At 46.0% G+C, this 18,857-nt stretch overlaps 2 protein-coding genes across 4 annotated transcripts; one reads left to right on the top strand and one right to left on the bottom strand.

Moving 5' to 3' along the window:
- The first annotated feature begins 123 nt into the window (after positions 1-123).
- On the top strand, positions 124-1,637 carry LOC117578573 (splicing factor YJU2). 3 transcript variants are annotated; one of them, XM_034264154.1, is made up of 4 exons: positions 124-278; positions 344-912; positions 971-1,210; positions 1,304-1,637. In XM_034264154.1, the coding sequence occupies exons 1-4, from the start codon at positions 255-257 to the stop codon at positions 1,386-1,388; spliced, it is 918 nt and encodes a 305-aa protein (XP_034120045.1). In that variant the 5' UTR covers positions 124-254; the 3' UTR covers positions 1,389-1,637. The 3 variants fall into 3 exon arrangements, with proteins under 3 accessions (XP_034120045.1, XP_034120044.1, XP_034120043.1); XM_034264153.1 differs by having other exon boundaries at positions 971-1,273; XM_034264152.1 differs by having other exon boundaries at positions 971-1,637.
- On the bottom strand, positions 1,546-18,391 carry LOC117578572 (leucine-rich repeats and immunoglobulin-like domains protein 1). Its single transcript, XM_034264150.1, has 9 exons — positions 17,498-18,391; positions 6,191-7,283; positions 5,767-5,838; positions 5,493-5,702; positions 5,270-5,413; positions 4,361-5,196; positions 3,934-4,293; positions 3,593-3,874; positions 1,546-3,528 (listed from the first exon to the last, which is right to left on the bottom strand). The coding sequence occupies exons 2-9, from the start codon at positions 7,114-7,116 to the stop codon at positions 2,336-2,338; spliced, it is 4,023 nt and encodes a 1,340-aa protein (XP_034120041.1). The 5' UTR covers positions 7,117-7,283; positions 17,498-18,391; the 3' UTR covers positions 1,546-2,335.
- Positions 18,392-18,857: the final 466 nt, after the last annotated feature.

Here is an 18,857-nt window from a genome sequence, read left to right as displayed (position 1 = left end):
TACAAAAATAATTTAACATTTTTATTTACAAGCGTAAATCGGATAAAATTATAATTTTAGTGCCGAGAGTCCTAACCAGCTGGCAATTTTAATTATAATATTATAATCGAGGAAACTTATTTAAGATTTACGGTATATTTTGAAAATGAAAATAGTACGGTATATTTTTTAGGGTCGTGAGGCTCGGTCACACTGGTTGCAACTATACAAATAATTAAACATTTTTATTTACAAGTCGGTCTTATTCTAGCAAAATGTCTGAGCGAAAAGTTCTAAATGTAAGTCTAAAACACATGTAGGAAACGGTGCTAAGCTCACGACTAATCACGTTAATGCATTGCAGAAATACTATCCCCCGGACTTCGATCCGTCGAAGATTCCGCGGATGAAATTGGCCAAAAACCGTCAATACACCGTACGACTGATGGCCCCGTTTAATATGCGATGCGTGACCTGCGGCGAGTACATCTACAAGGGCAAGAAGTTCAATGCGCGCAAGGAGGATGTGGAGAACGAGACGTACCTGGGCATACGCATCTACAGGTTCTACATCAAGTGCACCCGCTGCCTGCAGGAGATCTCATTCAAAACGGATCCACAGAACACCGACTACGAGATCGAGGCGGGGGCCACGCGCAATTTCATGGCCCTCAAGCTGGCCGAGGAGCAGGCACGACGCGAGCAGCAGGAGGAACGCGAGGAGGAGGCAAATAATCCCATGAAAATGCTCGAGAATCGAACAGAGCAGTCGCGCAATGAAATCGAAATGTTGGAGAGCCTCGAGGAGCTGCGCGACCTGAACCGACGCCAGCAAACGGTGGACTACACCACAATGCTGCAGCAATATAACACAGGGGAAACGGAGCGGGAACGTTTGGAGCGCGAAGAGCGTGAGGATGAAGAGTTTATCAAGTGAGTGCTGCCACGCCTAAACTTTCCCAAGGAGACTCTATAACGTGTTCCCTTTCAGATCTGTCAACTTTAAAAGCAAGCCCGAGGGCGGCAATCGAAGAGTAGCCGAGGAAATTATTGAAGATATCAAAGAGGAGGCAGCGGACCCATTGCCAGCTCCTCCGCCAGCTAAACTGGCTAAACCCATTGGTGCTCTACCTGTAGCCGCGTCCACGAGCAAAGCATCAACCGCTCAACCTCAGTCATTGGTGAAACGTAAAGCACCTTTGGTGCTGGTCAAGCCAAAAGCAGCAGCAGCCACACCCTTGGTGCTTGTCAAACCAAAAGCAGCAGCCACAGCAACGGAGATTGCAAAAGCAGCAGCCATCACAACGGAAATTCCAGATCCAGTTGCAGCTCCAAAGACCACAGCGCCAGCAGCGGGTCTATCCCTGCTAGCAGCCTACAGCGGTAGCTCAGAGGAGGACTCCACTTGACACAGCATTTACACAAACCAACTACTGACTACCTACGCATCTGCAGATCCATGCAGAGTCTCCGCCCTGTTGTCGCTTGAAACTCGTGTGAAATGTATATAACAATAATAGTATTTTGTATGTATGTTTTATATACTTTGAATCGTTGAATGCATCGTTTAATTAACATTTGACTTCAATTTTAATTCAATTTCAAATCAATGATTTCGTCAAGGCCATTCCATTCATAAGGCAAATAAATTTCAAATTTCTGCAACAAATATTACGAGTAGACAGATGATTATCCATTATCAAAAAATATTCTTCAATGGTGCACACACCATAAAGGTGTGGGCATAAAGAACTTATCGAACTAATTATGGTTTAGAGTTAGAGCTAATAGAACTATGTATTATGTATGTGATATATACAGAGTCAGGGAAATGGATGTGTGTGTGGGTGTGGGTGTGTTATGTTACGCTTAAAACTCGGGCAATCAAAAATAAAAAATAATATCACAAGCGAAACAAAATTATAAAATACACGATGGGTATGTCCTACGATACGGCTGCTGTCTCTCTATACAGATGATTCTCGATTAAGGGGGTTGAGGGGTGGAGGGGTTATAAGTATAGTTAAATCCATTTGGATGATTCATTTTCATAAATTACGAAGACACTGGTATGTTTCTCTAGCTGTCGTACATAGCGTAGCTTGGCGCATAGCAATCAATAGCATAGGCAATAGATAAGGCCTCCTCTCTCCTCTCACTCTCACTTGTTCTCTCTCGCTCCTCCATGGGAGTGGAGACTGTGGGATTTTACACATTACAAATTACGGCTTAAACAGTCTTTGTTCATTTTGGGAAGGGGGAAGTGGGCTTTGGGGGTGCTTGGGTTGCGGTGGGGCAGCCACTTGTATTTTTTGGTATAGTTTTTCCTGCTTTCTTCATTTGGTTTAGCCTTCTCCTAGATGTCCACCGTGGTGGCCTGCTGAATGGCATTGTAGCTGCTGGCGGCACTGCCACTCACCCCTGCACCAGCCCCAGCGCTGCACTTGCGTGGCAGCACTTTGGGTGCTGCTCCAGCCACACCACCGTTTGCACCTTCAACTGCCCTTGCACCACCGCCCCCGTCGTAGTTATGATTGTTGTTTTGCAGGAAATGCTGCTGCTCGGCCGCCGAATGGTTCAGCTCGAACAGCTCCATGTCGTCGTACTCTGAGATGCCCAGAGCTCGTGTGGGAGCATATTGCAGATCGTTGTCTCCCTCTGCATCCTCCTCGTCGTCTGTGTGCGGCGGGTTCTTGTGCCTGCTGCTCATGGCCACAACGAAATCCTCCAGACTGCGCTTGACTGCCGCATCTGAGCCCGTGCCCGAATCCTTGCTGGACAGATGATCCTGCTGTGCCTCCAAGTCGGTTTGCTGCAGATAGCTGAGCGTCAGACCCTGCTCCAGGCAGCGTTGCTCATACGAAGGCGTTGTGGTCACAATAAGACGACTGTGCGCACCGCCCTGTCCATCGCCGCAACCCAAATCTGCCAGACTGCGTGGCCGCAGTTGCGGCAGCTGCAGCTGCTGCTGCTGGGAGGGAATGCCATCTAGGACCAGTTGGGACTGGTGGGGCCGCAGCATGGTGCGATTCAAGGTGGTCAAATGGGTTTGATCCTTGTCCAGAGTCGAGTGTTGGCTGGCGTGGGTGCGTGCTGCCAGCCGTTCGGCAGCAAGGCTGAGCAGAAACTTTCGCTTCTGGTAGCGCAGGGTGCACCAAATGATGCAGCAGTCGACCAGGACGCAGGTCACAGTCAGCAGAACAATGCCCATCAGCAGCACATCCCAGTTGAGGTTCTCCTTGACCACCACCAGCTCCGACTGCAGCGTCAGAGTGCGCGAATTGTCCGTAATCTCGCAGCGATAGTGTCCCGCATCGTTCGATTGGGCGTTCAGAATCACGAGCAGCTCCTTGCTGCTCGTAAAGTAGTAGCGCTCTCCGTCCGGCGTTGTGGGTGAGATGTGGATCGGCTTGTTCTCCTTGAACCATTCGCGATGGGGATGCTCCAGCTCCAGGTCTGCGTTCGCCGCCTCACTGAGGCACTCGAGCACACAGGTGCGACCCACAACCACCTCCTGGTGCACCAGTGGAATGCTGGGCTGTGGTTTGTCTAGGAAATGGGAAAAGGAAAATCACTACGAGCCCCAGGCACAGAGAGCCTTTGCCACACTTACCATTCACCATCAGCGTGGCGTTCACTTTGATCTCGCCAGCAGCGCTCTCCGCCGTGCACGTGTAGATGCCCGAGTCGCTGGGCTTGGCGTTGGTTATGAGGAAAGCGTTCTCCTCGCGTATCACTTGCAGGCGCCGCTCAGTGGCCGCTGGGAAATCGCTGGCTCCAAACTTTTGCAGCGCTATCTCCGGCATGGGATCGCCGCTGGCGGAGCACACAAGTCTGGCCGTTTCGCCAGCATCCAGTGTCAGGTTGGAGGGCACGTGCAGGAAACTGGGATGAACTGGACACAGAGAGAATCATTTAGAGGATTGCTGTTAGAGAAATGTATTCGATTCTTACTTCCTATGGAAATCTTGAACTTTTGCGCATATGTCGTCCCAAAGGCATTCGAGACGACACACTGAAAGCGTCCAGCGCTCTCGTAGGTCACATTTGTCAGCCGTAGATATCCATAGATGGAGGTCTGATTGGTGCTCTGATCGTGCCGAATTTGTGTCTCCGTGCTGGCTCCATCGTGCAGCGCCGCTGGACGTTCCTGAATGTGCTGATTGTCGTGCCGCCACTTGATCTTCAGCTCATCGGCGGCTGCCAGTGAGGCGGCTGTGGGAGAGCTGGCAATGCATTCCAGTGTGATGTTGGCACCCTTCACGGCCAGCATATTGTCCGGCTCCTGTTCGAGCTTTGGCTTAGGGGAGTCAGCTAAGGGAATTTCAGTTTTAGATTAGTTGATTCAGCTAAGAGACAGCGGCTCTGGGGGTTAACTCACCACACACAAGCTCCGCATTGGTCAGCGTGTTCAGTTGACGATCCAGCAGATGCTCCGGATAGCCACAGACCACGTTGCCCAGCAACTGGGCGGACTGCATGGCAAAGTGACTCTGCAGCCACTGGCGGAACCAGATGAGTTCGCAGTCGCATATGAAGTTCAGGGACTTGAAGATCAGCTTCTGCAGTCGGAGCATGTGCTCGAAGGCATTTGGCTGGATGCTGGCAAGCGCATTCGAGCCGAGGTTCAGCAGCTCGAGGTTGTTGAGGCCACTGAGAGCTTTGCCACTGATTTGCTTCAGATTATTGCCGTGCAGATCGAGACGTCGTAGCTTGCGCAGAGCTTTAAACGGCGCGGCGGCACTCTGATCCTCAATGATCCAGGACAGACGATTGCGACGCAGATTCAATTCTTCCAGATTCTTCACGCAATCGAAGGTGTTCTCCTGCAAATACTGCAGCTTGTTGTGGGCCAAATTGAGCTGCTTCAAGCGCTGCAGACAGTCCAAGTGCTGCGGCTTGAACTCGCTGATGGAGTTGTGGGAGAGATCGAGCGACTCCAGCGACTGTGTAAACTCCCAGGTGTCCAGCTCGATGCGGGAAATGGAGTTGTTTGACAGCGAGAGGTGGTGCAGCTTCGTCAGGTTGAACAGGCCCTGGCGGGAGAGCGAACTGATTTGATTGTGATCCAGCTCGATGCTCTCGATGTTCCGCATGACATAGAAGACGCCGTCTTGCAGAGATCGGATTTGGTTTGACTTCAGCTGAAGCCTCTGCAGCGACAAAAGACCCCGAAACGTAGACCAGTTGATCTCCAGATGATTGTAGCTCAAAGCTCTGCAAAATACGAACAGCAAATCGTTATAATCTCAAGGAAAATCTTAATGGATCATCAGCAGCAACAGCTTACAGCTTCTTTAAACGGCTGAGATTCTTGAACACGCCCACCGGCAGGCTGCTCAAGCGATTGTTGTTCAGCTCCAGGTCCGTCAGGTTGTTCAATGCCGCAAACGAGTGCTCATCCACATTGGCTATCTCATTCCAGTTGAGTATTCTGCAGGGGTAAAGGAAATTAGTTATGGACTGACTGTTGGCAGGGATACAAATCAGTTCGCCTTGGATACGACACTCACAAGTGGGCCAGACGCGTGGACTTGGGAAATGAGTTGGCCTCGATGCTGTGCAATTGATTCCGGGACAGATCCAGAGTCTTGAGCATGGGCAGCACAGCCAGAGCCTCGCTGGAGATGCTGCGTATGCGATTGTTTGCCAATATCAAGTGCTTGAGTCCAGTCAGCCCCGTGAACTTTGGTATTACCTCCAGCAAGTTGCGTTTCAGTGTGCTGAGAGAGTGATAAAGGTTAGTTGGTTAGATCCTTCAATGAGTGCAGAGTATATCCTACTTACACCTTCACCAAATTCGACAGATTGCGTATCTCCAGCACAGTCGTGTCGTTCAGCTTGTTGTTCGCCAGATGCCTGTGTGCGAGGAGAGAGAAAGAGAGAGAGAGAGAGCGAGAGAGAGAGGCAAATGAGAGATTGAAATAATTTGATTGCAGTTTTTGCGAAATCCCCGGCTTGACGAATGCACTTCAATTACGCCATAATTATCGATGCGTGGCAGCAGATAAGAAACGTTCAGTGAGGGAGTACGGGAATAGCGTTCGCATAATTTTGCCATGCATTAAATTGATTAAAAGCGCGACGATAAAATCGCAACCCCCAAACAAAAAACTATGTAAAATGGGAACAAATTCTGTGGCGAGGGTTGTGCTTTGGGTGCTTTGCCTTTTCATCCCCCATTTGTGTGGCTTAGATAATAAATGCTTACAGAGTCTGCACATAGTTGGGCAGGACGGGCACCCTCTCCAGATGCAGCTTGTCGCAGTCGAACAGGATATTCAGGCACTTGCACTCTTTGGGGCAGTTGATGTTGTTGTGGTTCGCATTGGACGCTGCCGCGGCGGCTGCCAGCGCCTTCTCCGCCTGCTCGTACTGACCGCCATCGTCGGCCACGAATCCGTTTGTCTCCAGCGAAGCGGATTGTATTGAGGAGACCTGCTGTGGAGATGTCGCCGATGCGGCCAGTGGGACATGCAGAGCGGCCAGATCGTCATCATCCATGTCGACGTCCCCGTCGGACTCGTCCTCGTGCAACGACATGAAGTGCTGGCGGGCCGAGGCTAGGCTTGGATTGGTGAAGCCGCCTCCTCCCGCTCCAGCGCCAGCCGCATTCTTGGCCAGCATGGCAAAGAGCTGTTGCTGCGGCAACTTGTTATTGTAGGAGGCACCGCCCGACTTTAGGAAGGCACTCAACGGCGATGCCGCGCCCATTCCATCAGCGGATGCTGCCGACGGCAGCCCCAACGCCGATGCTGATGCCGACGACGATGGCGGCGCCTGTGCGGAGCTTTGACAAATTGTACAAGCTGTTATCAGTAGAATGTACGTAATTAGCAGCAATTTATTGATTTTATTGAAATCATTGGTTGTAGAAAAATTGCAATTATCATTATTGCGATTCTTTGTTGCTGTTGCCGTTTCTACTTCAGCGTCGTCGCTGGCATTGTCGTTGTCGTTGTGTTTACGCCGTCTGCGGCGTCGACGCCACTTGGTGCCCAGCAGCAGCGAAGCGAGGCCTGACAATATGAGCTTCCCACTGCCACTGCCCCGGCCACTGCTGGTGGCATTGTTATCAAATCTGCTCCAATTCTCCCGCTGTTGTTCGCCGCCATTCTTTATGGCCGAAACGTGCATTTTGTTGTTGCTTTTATTAAATTCGTCAATTTCCAAATGTTTGGCCACATTCAAAGAGCCGTTATTAATGAGGCTGTCACTCGGCGACGCTGGCGTGGACTAGTGTTGCGAAGCGTCCTCGGTTCTCCGAGTGCTGCCGAATGATCCCACGCATGATGTCGCCGTCGCTGCAAGGAGAAAGAAAAGAGAGCGTCAATTAAAAATAAATAACAGAAAGTTAAATGGTGCAAGGTCTCCTCTCCGCTCTCCCCTATCTCTGACTGTCTCTCTTTAGTATATGGATATACTTTTGCATTCTCCATACACATAGAAATATTAATTGTATAGAGAGTGAATGTCTGGGCCGGAGAGCACAGAATTCATACTCATTAAAATAAAATACGACCGGATGTTGGGTGCGAAAAACGCGCCGAGCCAACGATTTTTATATTGCAACAAAAAATACAAAAACAAAACAACAAAAAAGCGCTACGAAAACAGCAAAACCTCGAAGCAGCATCAGCAGAATCATCATCATCATCCTCATCATCGCTCGTAGAGGCATTCACAAAAGTAATATCTTCATCTCGTTCCAGAATTGTGCAGCGTGTGCAGAAAGTATTTTTTCAGAGCAATGGTCTCGGTCTCGGGCCGGGTCGGAGGTGGAGGCGAGTCCAAAGCTCACTAAATTTCGGTGACAGTACGTCGGAAGAGATAATGAATATTGCAGCTGAATATTTAGATGGATGGATGGATGCTGCGCAGTTTGTTAGTCGCGCTATCACCTTCTTCTGTGGGGAGGAATGGAACCCAAGTTTACATTTTCCCACAGCCAAACGGGCATTATCCCCAGACACCCACCAAAAAGGGCAGCTGCGGCAGCGGTGTCGGTTGCAAAAACGAGAAGAGGTAGAGAAAATACTTAGCAATTACCACAAACACAGCGCAGACAGAACGTGTGTACACATGTACGTACCTATATAGACGGGGCTACTAAAAATGGTCTTGCCGTTGCACACACAAATGTACAAACGCGTAAAAATGCCCAGACAACCAAATTTAGTAGCAAGCAAACAAGCAGGAGCAACAAAAAGCATAGCGTAATGAAATCAAATAAAAAGTGCCCGCAGCAGCCACCGCAGCCGCCGCTCACTTCAGTTTAAAACATTTTTCTTCAAAGAGTTTTCACGACAAGAAACTTTCCGCGCATTTCTCACAGCTCCATGTCGGTTTCTCGCTCTGTCTATATATAGAGTACGTCCGTATATGCTAGTACATATACGTGTACATAATTATGTATGTAAGCATGAGAGTTCCTGGCTAGAAAAAACTTTCAAGTGTCCAAAGTGAAGAGGTTTTGATTAGTTTCAGATTGTCGATCGGGTCGATCATGGTACTCGTGTACTGGCCTCGATTCCAATTCCAAATAAAAGCTGTACGCGAGCGCCAACTATCAAAAGATTGTCTCGGTTCCAAGAAGTTCTGTTCTACATTTTGTACATTTTATAGTGTTTTCCCTCGATGGCCCTAGTACTAGATACTCCGCACATAACAAACAAGCCATGCAATTATCTAATCAATAGGATTGCACTGTCTCTGTCGATCGCGGTATCTACAGAGGGAAATGTTTAAATTTATTGGTGTTTGTTCAGATCGTTCAAGGTAATTAGTTGGATGTGCAAGTGTCTTTCACAGGGAAATGACCAAACTTTCCACTACTGAAATGGTTAAGCCTGGCGACCTCCTTAGGCTTAGCTATCGATCATCCTCCGAAGCAGACGATGCGATGGCATTTCGCACCTATCGATCACTCCCCCATTGTGGAAGGCCGAACAGCCAAAGCATTATGCGGGCCATTAAATCACTATCTTTCGGATATCTTTCGATCTTTGGATCAATTTTCACACACCAATCAGCAGCGAGCGCTAATTTCCTCTGCCCACAAAATGTGCCACCATTTTGAATCCATTTGCATCCATAATCTTCCCCCATCGATTAATTCGCATATTGATAAATCCCCAAGTGCTTTTTACACACAAAAAAAACGTCTCTAACGGAGATCTAAAGGGAAAAACCCACGCTGGACCATAGCAGAGTCGGGGGCTGGGCTTTCACTCTGAACTCATTTTCGGACAGCTACAGACAACACCAAAAATTTACGACAAAATGCAGATTTGGGTTTTTTTTATGTTGTCAACTCCCTCACAATTTATTAGATAACGCACGGCCCCGAGCCCCGAGTATTGTGTCTTATAAAAACGACAAAATGTCGATGTTGTCGCCTGTCCGTTTGTTGTTGATGATATGATAATACCATCCATTGATATATTCGTGGATGTGTATGTGTACAATGGTCAACCAACAGCTCGTGGAAACGGCAAGAGAGAGATACAGCTATATCTACACATACGTTTATGCTTATGCTATCCACACAAAAATCCAAAGGCACACCTACATATTCATGATCGTGTGTATGAATGTATCTTCTAATGATCATTAGCCCGAGCCAAACAAGAACGACATGATTTTTCATGTGGGGGGAGTAGCAGACAGCCAGAGTGAGAGAGCTAGGCAGAGAGACAATCGACAATCAGTTTTTGTTGTTTATATAATTATCGCATCCCATGTGTGTTTGTGTGTGTCTGTACATTTTTCTTTTTTAGCATTTGACTTCACTAAATGCTTTGGCTGCATTTTTATTTGACTTAATTTTTAGCTGCTCGTGTCTCTGTCTGTCGATTTGGATTTTAACATTTAAATTGGTAATTTCGTGCTGATGCCTTTTCTGCTTTGTTTTTCCCGTTGTGCTGCCGCCCACCGCTTTTATTCGTGTCCGTCTGCGTCTCCATCGCCACACATCTGTGTGTGTCATTGTGTTGCTTTCGGTTTTCTTTTTTTGTGAATATGAACGTTTTCATTTGCCCAAATGCTTTTTCAGTCTCTTGCACGTTGTTTTTCCTATTTTCGTTGTTTATTACCTTTGCCAAACGAATAAAAATATACACAATATTTTTGTGAATAAGATGCCGACTGTTGCATTTGCTCAAGTGTTTTTTCATCTCTCGCTGCTTTGTTGTTGGGGCGTACAAAAAATAGGATGCAGGAAAAAGAGTGAATACAAAAAAGCCAAAGCTCTGGGCAGTGGGCGGTCGGACCCAGCTGAGGTGAGTCTGGGGTTGGAGGGAGATTGGATGGCTGAGCAGCTGCAACCGCTGCGATGCTGCCACAGTGGATTGATGTGTAAATTCTCAACCACTTATTTGGGGGTCATTCGACATAAGGGAAAATAAATGAAGAAGGACAGCTGGTGTCATTCTTTTGCGAATGGAAAAATGACTTAACTACAGCAAATATTATACTAAAGGTTTCTCCTAGATTTACATTCAAGTCCTACTGTCCAAGACTTGAAGGCAACCACTGCCCAATGCAGAAGCAAGATGAAGAAGAAGTCGCTTTCGGAGCAGCGATTTGTCGCGTGGTACTCGTATCTGCATATGCCTCTCTTCCCTTTTCCCGTTTCTCTGTCACGCTGTCGCTATACCTGTGCTGGTGTGCAGTTAGAAGGCAGGCGAATTTGCGTGGGCCCTAAGGTATATTGAACACAAGGTAAGGCAGTCCTCTCTAGAGAAACATTATTTTGCTTGATCTCTCTTATTCGCTGCGATCGCTCTGACTGCCTTACCTTTGGTTTAATATAATTTGCGTGGGCCCGAGAACGGAAACCGCGTGCAGTCGACGCTGCCTGTTGTCGTAATGTATTACGTCAAAGCTGCCGCGCGTACGACTGTGTACGTGTGTGTGCTGGCAACAACAACCACATACATAAAAGGTAAAAACGTCGCGCTGTCTGCGGCAACTAATTAGGTAACGTGCCAGCACCAGCAACAACAAGAACCCCCATGATAAGTGGCAGCGCAGTTGGCAGCGCAGTCACAACGACGCAAATAGCAACATAAATTTCACACTCATACACAATCGCACACACATATAGGAGGCACTATGGGGCCTGCCATTCTGTCTGCCAGCCCAGGTCCATTGTTTTTGTTGCTCTTTTTGCAAAAATAAATTTAATTTTGTAGCCATTAATTTTCCACTCTAGATACGAGAGACGTCTCTACGTACGTCTGTCCGTACGTGTGTGGGTCTGGTGGCTGCCGCTGGCTCAGCCAGGGCCTGCTAATTAAATAACTAAAAAGAGTTTATAATTGTGGTCTTTGTTCGTTTTCTCCTCTCTCCCTCTCTCGCTCCACTGTGCGCGCACGATAATAACGGTTTATTGGGAGACAGGGAGAGCGAACAAACCCAGCAATGAGACTCGACTTGACTCTCCATCACTCTTGCAATTTCTGGGATAGTTATTTCTACGTTTCACATTTGAGTGCTCTTTAAAGAGCAGAGATACAAGTGGATACCAAAATGTACTATGAGCAGACACTAACAGTTGTTCAAATTAGGTATTTCTAGATATATGCTTCAAGTTTTTGGCAATTAGCAACCATTTGTTATCATTGTTCTTTTCTTCTTGTTCTGGTTCCATACATATGTCGATGTTTGTTGTACAATAAATTAACGTCTTTTTTATCGCTGCGATGATAAACCGATTTGCTTGATTGGTCTAAGGCGCATAAATAAAGAATAAATAAAGCGCAACAACCTCTTATGTTGTTGTTGTTGTTGCGGCCGCTTGCGTTCTTCTGATTAGAATGGAACGTGTGATATCATATGCCAAATATCCTGTCCCCCCTATCTATTCGGGTGTGGTGTGCTCTGCAGTCAGGTGCACCCCACGAGCCGAGAAAACCAACGCATGAGATATTTTTTATCCACTTTACCTGGGAATACTGTTTGATAATTGCTCATTCCTGGGGGAAAGGGAGAGTTGATAGAGCTCATTGGAAACGATGCAAATACATTTATTTACATTTAGTTTTCCAGTTCTAAATTTTTGTTTACATTAAATTTCGTTGAAGTTGACTTGAAATTTTTGGCAGCAGCTCGCACAGCTGATCTCGTACCATCCTGCCACTGTCTCAAACATGAAGTATGATATTGAAGACATTACTTATTGTATGCAGAAAAGAGAAAGTAACGCTATAGTAGCTTGTCTATGTTGTCGGAGCAGCAGCAGGAGGTCACAGCAAAAAAGGAGCACCTGCACATGGCCGAGGGGGCATTCCAAGCCCATGCACCCTCAGGGCATCAGGTAACTTAGGCTTCAAATATATTTTTGGTTTTATCGGCAGAGAAGAAGTTTTTGATTCCGCCTACTTTGTAAAATCTGCTTCAACTAGCCTATGTGGCGGCCTGTTCGACAAGGGCCCCAAAGTTAGTAAAAGGAAAAGGTGTTGGCTCAGGAGTGATATCACCTGAATGACAGACTTGCACAATTATATTTTGCTTCAGTCATATGTTTACCCACACAATTCCAAAATGTCTGTTATCAGGCAGATGATAAACCCACTCCCCCTTATACACAAAATTTGTGAGTGTTTGTTGGACTCGACTCGCGACAGTATGCACCACATATATTTATTCCAGATAGTGTCGATAGGCTTCCTGGCCACGGCAGAGTCGTACGACTAACAGCAATGACCGAAACTCTGCGGTGCGTCTCACCTTGAACCAAGAAACGGCAGTTTGTAATCCCTAAAAGTTAAGCTGCTCATATATTTTGGCATCAGAGAGTATCAGATAAAAGAGAAAAATGCCGAAGGAGGAGGAGGAGAGTAAACGGAGCTCGGAGTGGCATTCAAAAATTAATCTGCAGCGGCAATAATTTTCGATTTTTTGTGCTCTCAAGAAAATCTCAAGCATGTCAAATTGTATTCCATTCAACAACAACAAAATAATATAAAAATCAGGCGAGAAGGAAAGAAAAATGCGCACGCTGAGCCGCCGACTGTCAAGAGATTTTAACGAAACGAGAGAATAAAAGAAATAAAACGATCCTGCTAAAGAAGAGACTTGCACAGAAAAAAATCAAGACAGAACAGAAGAGGAGTAAACTGTTGCGACATTGAAATACCCACTAAACAGATTCTGTCCACGTAAGAACAGATTACATTAATTTCAATGGAGATGGGTAACTATTATAATAATTGTCTTAGAGAGAAAATATGTATTTCACACATACATACTTCTTGATCAAGAAAGAACCTTTTGGTTCTATAACCTGCATCCACACGAATACAATATAACCTCCCAAACCAAGAGTACGAGGTATAGCTGAAGCAAGAAAAACAAAACAATAAAGAACGCAGGGCTATGTGGCTGTCAGTCGCAGCCGCAGAGGTTCCCCCCAATCCCTACGGCAATGCAGCAACGCAGCAGCGCATACAAAAGGCCAGAGCTGGCCTCTTCCGCGACCCAAGTGAGAAAACCAAGCGCGACACCAACACCAAAAACCGGCTATGCACAGAGGAAGAGAAGAGGCCGGCGGGCCAGGCCCGACCTGCTTCTGGTCTGCTCTGTGCTCCACACTCTCCCACACTCCTTTCCTTCCTTGGGTCTACGCCATGGGGAATTGAATTGAATTTGCAGCCCCACGTTGAAATTTCAGTGTGGCTGTCTTTTCGAAGGTGTGAAGAAAAAATAAAAATACAAAAGGCAACAACAGCGTCAGCCAGCAGAGCAGCACAGCACGAAATTCTGAAAAACTCCAGGAACAAAATGCAGCCAAAGCCAAAACGAAATCAACTCAAGATCTGCGCTGGCTGGGAACAGAAAAACAACAACAGAAAACTGGATTGGGCTTCGTTTTCCAAAGACGGGGAAGCAGCAAATGGAATGAGAGGAACAGAACCAAAAGAATAAGGCAACAAAAAAGAGATTCTGGGATTTCACTTGCATTGTTATTGGCGGCTGCTGCTGCTGCTGCTGCTGGATATGATCGGTCAAATATATGTATGAAAATGTGTGTTTGTGTGCGTGTTAGAAGGGAGAGCATCGCATCTGTTTCTTGCATTTGCCGAGGCCACGGAAGGTCTTTCTCTCGAATTGGGTTCGTTTTGTTTCGGGTTTTATTTTTGCTTCTATTCTTTTGGCGATTCTTGCTTCCCTCTCTCTCCCATGTGGGTGTGTGTTTGTGTGTGTTGCGAAGGTGAAAAGTAGTTGCGGATTAGTAATAATGGGAACATTAATTCTCTCCGGGTTTGACTTTCTGAATGCACAAATACCCTGCCATTGTAATATGAGTTTATGGGATTTCTACAGAACACATTGCAGATGGAACAATGTTTTGTTTTGTGAATGAAAATGGATGAAACGTGTAAATGCAAAAATGTTACATCCAGTCGAAAATATAAAAGACAACCATTTTGGGATACATGACATCTAATCTTTGACATCTCTAAGGAATTAAATCTAGTTCCATGTTTGAATATCACCAAAAGACCCTTTTTTGTTCCACAAATGAACTGGGACATTTGTATATCTTGTGGGATTGATTTAGCTAGATCACGGGAAACCCAAAAACAAACCCTAAACCAAAGTTACAAAACAACATCAACACACAGGCACAGATCCACAATGTCAGCCATAGATTGAGGAGCGACAAAGATATCCCGCATGCACATGCAGCCATACATACAATATATTGTAGATGAATACATACATGCAAACATACATGTGTACATACATATATGTATGTGTACATAATTCTCAACAACAAAAAACTATTCAACTTCGAACCGAATCTGATTTCTGAAACCGATTGTGTGTATGCCTTCGTTTTGTTGCTGTTGTTGTTGGTTCGGGACGTCAGCCCAAGAGTCTCGCTTAAACGAAAGCCGACAAGAAGGCAAGCCTACAGAGGATTCCTCCACACTCCACACTCGACGATCCACACACTTCACAAGACGTTGCTTGGTCGTCGGCTTAAATTGGTTTTTATTGTTGTTGCACATGATGTCCATTGTTGGTGGTGGTGTCGGCCCGAGCCCGGGCCTGAGCCATGGGCCTGGGATCAGCCCCCGACCCTCGCCACGACCCTCGCATCATAGCTTCGTTTTGACCATATTTCTTGTGCCCGTGTGCCCGCTTTTCTGTGCCTCTTTCTTTGAAGTCGCATTTAATTCTTCGAGTTTGGGTTTCGTTTCGTTTCCTTCATTCTTTTTCAAGCCCCAACTCCACAGTCCCATCCCCATTCCCATCCACAGCCACAGCTGCAGAGACCTTTCCGAAACGCAGACGTTGGGCTGTCTGGCCGAGGTGTGAAGAAAAGAATTTTTCTGTGCAATAATCTTGATGCCTTTTTAAGATTTGTTGCTGCTGTGGAGCTGCTCCCCGCCCCTCTTCGTACACATCTCCTTTTTAGGTGGTGTCCGGGGTGTGGGGGACCTGCCTGCATACGTTATTTTGTTGCCGTTCTTCAGTTTGCGCGATTCGTTTCAGCTGAAAAGTGGTTGGGTTTAAGGAAATTTACGCCATAAAATGCTGAAATAATTGGATACACTCGCTCGCAGTCCCGGCCGAGCACATCTCCCGATCTCCGCATTGCCCCCCACCCCACTACATCCCTCTTTGAATGCATTTCAAATTGCTAATGATGAGGAGCTGCTGTTACTGCTTCTTTAGAGCTGCGACTCCATCATTGGAAGATGGCTTCGTGAGACAAGGGACATGCCATGGTCAAGTTTGGTTCGGTTCGGTTTGGTTTGGTTTGGTTCATTGCAAAAGGGAGGTATGTACAATGTACCTCTGGCCATCTGCAGCAATTGCAGCAAAGCACCAGCACCAGCCAACAGACACCATCCCCGCACTCAGCGACCAACGAAGCATTAAATGCATTTATTTATGAGACCACCACCTGATATGATCTCCTTGCTTAGTCTGAAATGGCAGGCGAGGCCCAGGCCCAAGCCCATGCTCATATGCATATGATGTGGAGTGATACTGAATTTAGCTAGAATTCACACCTTGAAGCAAGGCATAATTTATTATATGCTCAGGTAAATACAATCGTAGCTCTGGAACCATTTTTGCAGCACCTTTTGGAAACCCTTTCAGCTAAGGGAAAACCTTCAAATCTTCCCCAGAATTTAAGTTTGTTTGAAATTAGCTGCAACCCAAAATAAAAGCTACTTTTTACGTTGGTATGGATAGAGTATTAGTTACCCACACATAAGTAGCTTTTTACACAAAAATGAATGGTTTTCTGAGAAAAAATAAGTACATGCAACCGGGACTCACTTATCGGCCACGAGTAAAATTGTACAACTACAAAATGCATTCAACGCCTGCTGTCTGAAGGGGCTTTCTCCCCGTCCCCGTTCCCTTTCCTTCCTCGCGTTCCCTCTGGGTTCCCTTGTAACTGAAAGCCCAGTCAAATGCATCGAGAGGCAGCAGCGGCAGTGGCAGGAAAAAACTTTTGCACTAATCATAAAATCCCCCATCAATGTTAAATGTATAAATGCAAAAATGGAAACGGCACGAACATCGGGGCTGGGGCTGGGACTGGGACTGAGGCTGAGGCTCACTCACGAATGTACGGATGGGGGACCCCAGAAACAGAACCTCATAACTAAATTGCATTAAGTGTAATTATAACTAATTAGAAAACAGAAAAACAGCAAAAAAAACCCAAAGACCAAAGACTGAAGGAGAGAGAGGCGGACGAATAACTGGCACACGGCGAAAATAGTGGAGGAGAGAGAGGGCGAAAATGATTTTCTGGAAAGTTATTAAAATCAATGGAAATAATGCTTATGGTTTTGCGATTAGTTCCAGCGAAAATCAAGGCAAAAATTAACTAAAAGCTAGTCAATAAGAATTGAGGAAATAGTTGTTGACTCAGCACGGGATTTGCTGAGCGAATGGCCGAACCGAAACGATCAATGGAAAATAAATTTACCACCATTTTAGTCAATACGAAGTACCCAACGTTCAGGCAGTTCTAATTCTTTCATAGATTGTTGGAATTTAGTCTCCTATTTTGAGACTACTAATGTCAGAATTCTTTTGTTCGGGTCTCGGGGGCTCAGAATCAACGAAACAAATCTCCGCACGAGAGATACAGCAGATTAACATCAAAGCGGGGGATAAGAGGATAAGGAGAGGTAACCATTTTCGTACCCGAGGCACAATGAACTACGGCGCGGGCTTTGGGGAAGCTCAAGAAATAAATCATCTAATATAGCGCGCCATTTATCATCTGGCATGGCCGTGTGCCTGCATGTGTGTATCTATCTATCATTCATCTTTTGCATGCGTCCAGCCATACCACACCGCTGGGTGCCTGAGGAGTTGGTACAGGCATAGAAGCAGAATCATAGATGATCGTTAAAAAGTTAGGAAACCAGAATATGGGCAGAGGAGACTGCCACATAGAGAGGGAAAAAGACTTAAGTTTGGCAAAAGTGAATTTCTAACTTAATTAGGCAGCGGGACTGCGGCATTTACTTACCTATTCACAATATAAGCGCAACGGGGGGTTGGAGGTTGCGGGTGATTGCGATGGTGTCGGGATGTGGGCGTTTGTGTAAACAAGAGCGCGAGTGGGATAGACAGGGCAGAGCAGAGCCTTAATGTCTGCGGCGGCAACTATTACGTCGGGGTATGCATATGCATACGAGTGGGTCGGGTCGGTGTATGTGTGAAAGAAATGTACAAATGTTCAACTGTCTGTACCGTTCTGTTTGTCTATCTCCTGCTTTAGCGCGATGTGATTCTTCGGTTGTTTATTCGTCACTTAAACACGTTCGATGCTGACGCTGGCGTTGCGCGCTGCCCCCGACTGCCTGCTGGCTGCGACGTCACCGCTGCTCACCGACACACACAGCTATGATGTATTTTTATTCACTGCCTTGGTATTGGTGTATTTTTCTTCAATTGCGGTGGCGGCATCCACATACATACACACACACAAACGCAGCCACACTCATTAAAAACAACACTGAACGTAACGAGAATGAATTTCCGATTTGACGATATTTGTTGCTATTTGTTTGTTTCGAGAATGTTGTAGCTTTAGTTTTGCACTAAACAATCAACTTGTTCATTTATCAAGCGCCTAAGATCCATTCTTAGGTACATTTCAATCATAACCACAAGCATATGTATGATTTTTGTTATTGCCGAGATTTTATGCTCACACGCTCTCTGGATTCATTTCCGAGAGTAAGACGCACTCGATATTAGAATATTTATTGGATTCTAGCATTAAGCACACCGAAACCTCTTCACTTGGGTACCAGTTACTTTATGTTTTTATTTACTTTGGTTAATTCTTCCGATTTGCCCATTAATTAAATCGAAGACCGACGCGGGTTCGACACAACGTTGTCCGCGGCAGAAAAATGTCTGGTATTTAATCGCTACAGCGAATCGGATCGTCGCACGACGATGAATCCGCATTGGCTGTCGATATTTTCTTGAAAAGGGTATGTTCGGTGTTGATATCGATGGTTGTTGATGAGGGCATGCAAGGTGTTGCATTTTCTTATAATTCAAACTATATAATGCTTAGTAAAAAGTGTGGTCGGGTGTAACACTTTAACTGCCGTTCCTACTGCGTTAATAATACAGATGGGGAACTAGTTTCATATTCAAATATATTTATTGTTACTAGGTTAATCTGGGATACCTATACTATTTCCACCATCGATGTTTTCACAGCCCGAGTTTCCAGGGGAACTATCAAAAAGGTCAAAATATACCATCTCACTTTAAAAATATACCTAAGACTAAGGTCGTATTCCTCGATTTTGATGTTCTATTTGATTATACTGGCTATTTAGCAGTCTCCGCGCTAAAACTATAATTTT

This window comes from Drosophila guanche, unplaced genomic scaffold, assembly GCF_900245975.1.
Source record: "Drosophila guanche unplaced genomic scaffold, DGUA_6, whole genome shotgun sequence".
NCBI lineage: Eukaryota > Metazoa > Arthropoda > Insecta > Diptera > Drosophilidae > Drosophila > Drosophila guanche.
The sequence above is the reverse complement of the archived record's forward strand: the minus strand, read 5'-3'. Positions and strand labels throughout refer to the sequence as shown.